Source organism: Trypanosoma cruzi, genomic scaffold (genome assembly GCF_000209065.1).
Source record: "Trypanosoma cruzi strain CL Brener 1047053516815 genomic scaffold, whole genome shotgun sequence".
NCBI classification, from domain to species: domain Eukaryota; phylum Euglenozoa; class Kinetoplastea; order Trypanosomatida; family Trypanosomatidae; genus Trypanosoma; species Trypanosoma cruzi.
Window position 1 is genome coordinate 544,046 of NW_001849573.1, and position 6,897 is coordinate 550,942.

The 6,897-nt window shown below is 54.5% G+C and overlaps 3 protein-coding genes and 1 pseudogene across 3 annotated transcripts, besides 3 other annotated features; all 4 read right to left on the minus strand.

Moving 5' to 3' along the window:
* Tc00.1047053503645.55 (surface protease GP63, putative) lies at positions 1–360 on the minus strand (the record flags this gene model as incomplete). Its single annotated transcript, XM_799813.1, has 1 exon — positions 1–360. A coding segment is annotated over one exon (360 nt), but the record flags the coding sequence as incomplete, so codon positions are not given.
* Positions 1–6,897: a sequence feature (areas not merged during assembly with more than two copies in the genome that could not be assigned to a particular haplotype).
* Positions 885–1,691, minus strand: Tc00.1047053503645.40 (mucin-associated surface protein (MASP), putative; the record flags this gene model as incomplete). The annotated part of the gene is made up of 1 exon (XM_799812.1): positions 885–1,691. The coding sequence occupies one exon, from the start codon at positions 1,689–1,691 to the stop codon at positions 885–887; it is 807 nt and encodes a 268-aa protein (XP_804905.1).
* Positions 1,223–1,357: a sequence feature (GA-rich).
* On the minus strand, positions 3,998–4,429 carry Tc00.1047053503645.20 (annotated as a pseudogene).
* Positions 5,523–6,776, minus strand: Tc00.1047053503645.10 (mucin-associated surface protein (MASP), putative; the record flags this gene model as incomplete). The annotated part of the gene is made up of 1 exon (XM_799811.1): positions 5,523–6,776. The coding sequence occupies one exon, from the start codon at positions 6,774–6,776 to the stop codon at positions 5,523–5,525; it is 1,254 nt and encodes a 417-aa protein (XP_804904.1).
* Positions 5,976–6,041: a microsatellite.

The window sequence follows — 6,897 nt, forward strand, 5'->3', positions numbered from 1 at the left end:
CTCAGCATAGAAAAACGTCACCTTCACACTCGCAATTGCCGCCAATGAATTCATTGCGCAATACCGCTCTGAGATGCAATACTTCCTGGTGCCATCCGGGTCCCTTGTCGACACATTCATGCGGGTGGGCGCCCATCCATTCCTCCCAATGACGGTGCATGTCTGCGACGCACCCTCTGCTCCAAAAGGCACGTATCTCACAACAGCCGCGATCGACTTTGCCCTGTCCGCACGCATCGCCTTGTCAGAGGAGCAGGAGTACGTCAGGCTGGCAGCAAAGCACCCGCCAGCACAACACATCACAACCAGAAGCACCAGCAGCACCGCAGACCGTGGGGTGACGTGGATCAACTGAAACATGCTGTACGTTTAAAAAAAATACTTCATGGTTTGGAAAGAATAACAAACACTGACAATATCTCAAAGGAAAAGAAAAAACGAAAAAGAGAATTTAGGCGTCCGCAGTCAAAAAAAAAACACCAATTCAAAAAAAAAGTAATGGGTGCACTCAACCAAAAAATAATGAAAAACAAAACAAAAAGCCGAAGCGTGGGACGACCAGCGCACACACACTCTCATTGCTCCCGTAAAGCAAAACACACACACGGGGAGAGAGAGAGAGGTCGCCCACTCAGTGCAATAAAAACAAAACAGAAACAGTTACGGTGCTCCGCCCATGCAGCCAGGCAGGACGGCAGCGGTGCGTGTCGTGCAAAAGAGAGCACCAACGGGCCTGCATGGGTGTGCATGCATATATACAATGGGCACATTATGTGTGTGCCTCGTGGGGTGAGGTGAGGGCGAGAGTCCATGCAAGGGGACACACAGAGAGAGAGAAGGAAGAGTGTGTGTGCGGGCGGTGCACGGCTCTCTCTCCCTCACTCTCACGCGGCCACCACCGCAGCAGCAGCTGCACACGCAAAAAGAAGAAGCAAAAGAGGGGAGGTGGTGTGGGGGACCGCGGTGCTGCCGTCACTGTCGCCAGTCGTCGCCGTCGTAGTTTTCATGGCTGTGGCTTCGACTGGTGTTTCCTTCGGATTGGCATCTTTATTTTCATTTTGTTTTCCCTCTGGTGTCCCTGCACCATCAGCTGCTGGGTCATCGTCTCCAGTTGTTTGGGTGCTGTTGGGATTTGTTTTATTCGATGCTCCTGCCGCACCAGGAGATAAATTTGGCTGCTCTTGACCGCCTGCTGAGGTCACCTCTGTGGTGCCGGTACCAGCTTCTTCTTTCTTTGTCTCTTCTTCTTCCGTACCATCCTCCTCCTCTTCCTGCCTTTTCTCCTCTTCTTCTTCCTCTTGCTTCTCTTCTTCCTCTTCATTCCCTCCGTGTTCCTCTTCCTCTTCTTCCTTTTTTTTAACTTCTGTATTTTGAACCATGCTGTCCTTCTTTGTACTTGGCGTTTCTGATGCTCCTCCGGATTGTGTTCCCTGTGACGGTCTCGCTGGCACTTCCGGTAATCCTGACGCCGGTGGTGCGGGTGCTTGTGGCACTGCCTGCTTACCGGTTTGGACACCTTCTCCAGCGCCACCTGTGGAATTGTTGTCGCTTTTAGAATCATTGTCATTAACGGGCGGAGTACCCGAAGAACCCGGAGAACCTGGAGTTGTTTCAGAACATCCACCACCGCCGGCACCGCACCACAGCACGCAGAGGGCACACACCAGCAGCACACGGCCAGTCATCGTCATCACGGCTGCACACACAGTCTAGGGAGGGACACAGAGAGGAGGAGGAGAAGAACACACACACATCAGCAGCATGGAAAAGGAGGAGTAGCGTTTGCATGAGGGTTGTTACCATGAGCATGGGGAACGCGTGCACGCAGGAAGAACAGGCAACAATGAAACACCGGACAGCACGGCACACAACTCCACGGCATGTAAAACCCACCCGCAGCTGCCCCAAAGTGGACGGGAAAAAGGGCGCAACAGTACGGCAAGAACACAGTGATGCCGGTGCAGAAAAGGATCCCAAGCCGGCGTAAAAAAGAAACAAAAAACAGTCTTCCCCCACAGCGGCCACATCCAACAGCGCAAGTAATAATAACAGAAACAAACACCACACACGGCAACTCGCAGCGGCAGTGAGTTCCCTGTCGCCAATCTTCATGGCTGCACGCTACCGAACTCCTCGTGAGTCCATCGCTCCGCTGCCTTCCTCCTTCCCGCGGCTCCCCCGCACGAACAGCCACGGCACACAATCGGGTCCATCCACACCCGTCGCCACGCCGCCCTCAACGACCCAACAGTCAACCGCCCAAAAACCGTTGCGGAAATCACACACCCGCAACAAACCACGCGACGCAACATCATGTCACGTGGACCCCGCCGTCAGAAGAACGTCACGCCAACCGTTTGGTCGGCACACGGTACAATCAATCAACAGAACAGAGAAGTAAGGCAGGCACTCAATCAAGGACTCTCCACGCACACAATGCTCTTTTGATGCCGCCGCTGCTGCCACGGGCACGGTACCCGAGCGGAAAATGACACGCGGTAGAAAAGGCCTCGCAAGAGAGAAACAACCCACACGTCCATACGCAAAGCGCCACTCAGGCTGCTGCGGCTGCAGGGTCTGTGGGCAGAAAAGCGCCTTACTGAATCCCGCCAGTTATGTCAGTCTCCCCTCCCACCAATGTAGCGCATAATCCACGGCGTGCGTCCACAGGCATCCACTCCCGGTGCCCTAGCAACACTTCAGAACACACATAACGGAGAAGGGAAGTATCATTACACAATGCCAAAGCAGGCAAATAAAAATAGGGAAATCAGACCACACAGATCCCTCGCACACGCACAAAAACACCCCACAGTATCCTCCAGAAGAAGTCAAACAATTTCTTATCCCAACCCATAATGCACGCGTGGTGCCGACAAATCAGCGAACAACACAAAAGAGGGAGAGTGCATACAGCATGTCCCTGGTACAAAGTATACGGACAAGCAGAGCATGTATATACTGATAGGGACATGCCAGTTGATATAGGCCTTTCTCTCTTGCACCCACTGCTGAGTGTTGGCACCGCGGCGGCAGCGGCAAGCAGAAGAATCAGCGGAAAGGGAAAAGCAGCAGCCGCACTGTTATTGCCGTGGATCGGAGGCGAGGCGTCCTTCATGTCTGTCTCCTAACCCCCGCACCCCATCGCCGCATCATCCTCCCACGGCGGAGGGTCCACGGCGCCCTGCGCGGCATCAGCGGCATCAGGGCCCTTGGGTCCCGTGGCTGTGGCACCGCCACCGGCCTTGTCGCTGGCGGCCTCATCTCCTAATGATTGTCCGACAACAGACGCCACACCATCGGCGGCCACATCGTCGCTGTCCGGAAGATCGCGCTCCTTCTCCGCCTCCTGCGGCGCACCCGCGGTGTCGCTGGGCAAGCGCACTCCGTTGTCGTCGTGGCACCGGAGGCGACTTCCTTCTCCTCTGGCGACGGATGCTTCTGGGGAGCAGCCGTGTCCACATACTTCGGTGGTGTGCCACGGCCGGTCCCAATGCTCTCTGGATCGGGGACGGATGCCCGTAGCAAAGCTTGTTCAGTAGATGCCAGTGAAACCGTCCTGCTCCACATACCCTCTCACATCGCCACCCCACGAAACTATTGGAAGCAGCCTGCCGCTGGTGACGGATATCGTGCACACCCGCGCGTGGTCACGGAAAATAGCTTTTCCCTCGTCGTAGGGCGGAGCAACCCACGTAATCGTCGCCTCGGCCGTGCATGGGGCACAACGGGCGTTACCCTCTTCAGTCACTCTCAGACGCACCCGCATGCCGAGGCACCGCAATGCCGCATGCATGACAGCACCGAGATGTATGTTTCTTCAGGGTCCCTCGCATCCGTCGTGTTGGTGGGAGGCGTGTCCAGGCACCACGAAGAGGGCTTGTCCCCAGGCACCGCAGACAAACATTCTCCCCTCCAAATAACAGCGGCAGCATTTCTCACATCCAGTGCGGGACCAGTGACGGGGCAACTGTCCATCGGGCGTTTTGCTGGCCCTTCATGGATAATTCGTCTACACACCAACCACCGGAATACCGATCCAACGTGCAGCGTCTGGCATGAACGCCCGCTTCGCAGAACATCTGGGGATATTCACTCATGTTCGGTGCGGAGCACTTCCTCTGCAGCAGCGCACAGCACGAATTCCTTCACCAGCGCATCGGCTCCGCCATCTCCCACTTCACCCTCATGCAGCCAAGATCAGCCGGTGCGGCCAGCGTCAGCTCCGTGCGGCAGCCGGCACAAACAATCGGTGCCATCCACTCATCCTTCGCGTGGCGCTGCGACCAGTGCGACTCCAGCGTCCTCCCGTCACCATCGCCATCCTGCAGCTCCATGCCATCAATGTCGTCGCAGTCGTGGTGCTCCTCGCAGCCATCACGGTAGTCGTCGAGTGCACCACCACCGACAGCGCTCTGCCACGCACAGCACCATGTCAGCATTGGCAACACCAGTGGAACAATGCCCAGCACGCACCGTAAACCGACTGCAAACGCTGCCTGTGGCAAATGGGGGCACAATCAAAGGACCCTCCAGTGGCTGCACAAGCAGACAATCCGCATGCAGTTTGAAAGCAGCAGGGACAACTTCATTCTCGAGAATGATCCCGTGCGCAGAGGATACAAAGTCACCTTCACACTCGCAATTGCCATTCAATGAATTCATTGCGTGGTACCTCCCTGAGATCCAATACTTCCCGGTATCATCCAGGTCCCTTGTGGATACGTTGATGCGGATGGGCATCCATCCCTCCCAATGGCGGTGTATGGCCGCAGCGCACCAACTGCTCAAAAAGGGTGCGTCCCTCACAACAACGCGGATCCAATTCGCCCTGTCGGCACGCATAACATATTCAACAAATCGAGGGTACGTCAAAGTGACAGCAAAGCACCCGCTGGCAATCACACCACAAACACCATCACATGCAGCAGCACCAGCGTCTCAAACTAATGTGGGGTGTAGAGCAAGTAAGCCATTGATGTGGGTGTTAGGCAAATATTTCGTGGCTCGCTGAAGCAACAAGGACCGATTGCGTGGGAAGAAACAAAGAACAGGAGGATACAAAAGGGAAAATTCAGCCCTCCGCAATTCAGAAGAAAACCAATCAATGAAATTAAAATGGGTGCACCCAACCACAACACAAGCAGAGATTCAAAACAAAGAAAAACAAAAAGCCGAGGCGTGGGACGACCAGCACACACACTCCCATTGCTCCCGTAAAGCAAAACACACACACACAGGGAGAGAGAGAGAGAGAGGTCGCCCACTCAATGCAATAAAAACAAAACAGAAACAGTTACGGTGCTCCGCCCATGCAGCCAGGCAGGACGGCAGCGGTGCGTGTGGTGCAAAAGAGAGCACCAACGGCCTGCATGGGTGTGCATGCATATATACAATGGGCACATTATTGTGTGTGCCTCGTGGGGTGAGGTGAGGGCGAGAGTCCATGCAAGGGGACACACACAGAGAGAGAGAGAAGGACGAGTGTGTGTGCGGGCGGTGCACGGCTCTCTCCCTCACTCTCACACGGCCACCACCGCAGCAGCAGCCGCACACGCAACAACAAGAAGAAGGAAAAGAGGGGAGGTGGTGTGGGAGACCGCGGTGCTGCCGTCACTGTCGCCAGTCGTCGCCGTTGTAGTTTTCGTGGCTGTGGCTTCGACTGGTGTTTCCTTCGGATTGGCATCTTTATTTTCATTTTGTTTTTTTTCTCGTGTCCCTGCACCATCGGCTGCTGGGCCATTGTTTGAGATGCCGTCTTCAGTGCTATTGTCAGCTTCATTATTGGAAGCATCACCGTTTGCCGTGGGTGAAGGTAGCCCTGATTCTGCATGGTCGGCAGACGGTTCATTGTGTTGATTGGCTGCGATGGTGGCAGCGGTCTTTGTTTGTGAGTCGTTTGACTCAATGCCGTCTTGGGGTTGTTGTAGCTGTTGCACGTCTCCCGAATCCTCAGCGCTGGAATGTCCATGCAATGATGTTGTTGGTATTGCTGTTTTTGCTTCTGCCTCTTCGGCTGGTGCTGCTGTTAGTGCTGGTGCCTCATTACTTGTGTTTTCTGTATTTAATTCGTTTTGTTTCACCAGCTCTTCCGCCTTCTCTTCACGACTGTCGGATTGGCTAAGACGATCCCCTTCGTCATCTTCCGGTGAATCATCGGAGGGTTCATCACTCTCTGAGGTATTCTCCAATTTGTGTTCTTCACCGTTCCGAGCGCCAGGGCTGCCAGGTAAAGAAGAGGAAGGAGATGGTTGATCGACAGTTTGAAGTTTGGGCCCAGTTGCCTTACCGTCGTTGCGATCCTCCTTATTACCTGCTTTTCTTCCAACAGCTGGACCCAATTCTTCTTGTTTTCCCTGCTGTCCTTTTTTATCTGATCCTTTAGGATTCGGCGGTAGTCCTGCTGCTCCCGCTGCTGCTGTTGCTGGACCTGCAACACCGCCTCCTAAACCAGCCGCTCCAGTGGACTGCGTATTATCGTCCAATTTATTATTAGGTGATGATTCCTCCGTATCCTGAGATGGGTCTGGAACACCACTCAATCCTTCTTCTACAGCTTCCACAGCCTCAACCGCCTTTATTAATGCCATTCGAGTGGATAACAGCCCGCAGTCCGCCTTTAGAGACACGCCGTCATCTCCACCATTACTCGCGTGCCTCAAACCGTCCCCTCCGCCCTCACTGCAGTAATCCTCCATCGCGTGTCCAAACACCGCACCACACCACAGCACGCAGAGGGCACACACCAGCAGCACACGGCCAGTCATCATCGCCATCACTCCTGTCACTTGCGTGCAGCCTTCAGCACAAACTAAAATACACGTCAACGCAAAGCAAGAATAAATGGAAGGATGCACACAAGAAAAAGAACAGTAAAAAACACCAGCAGCAGCAGCA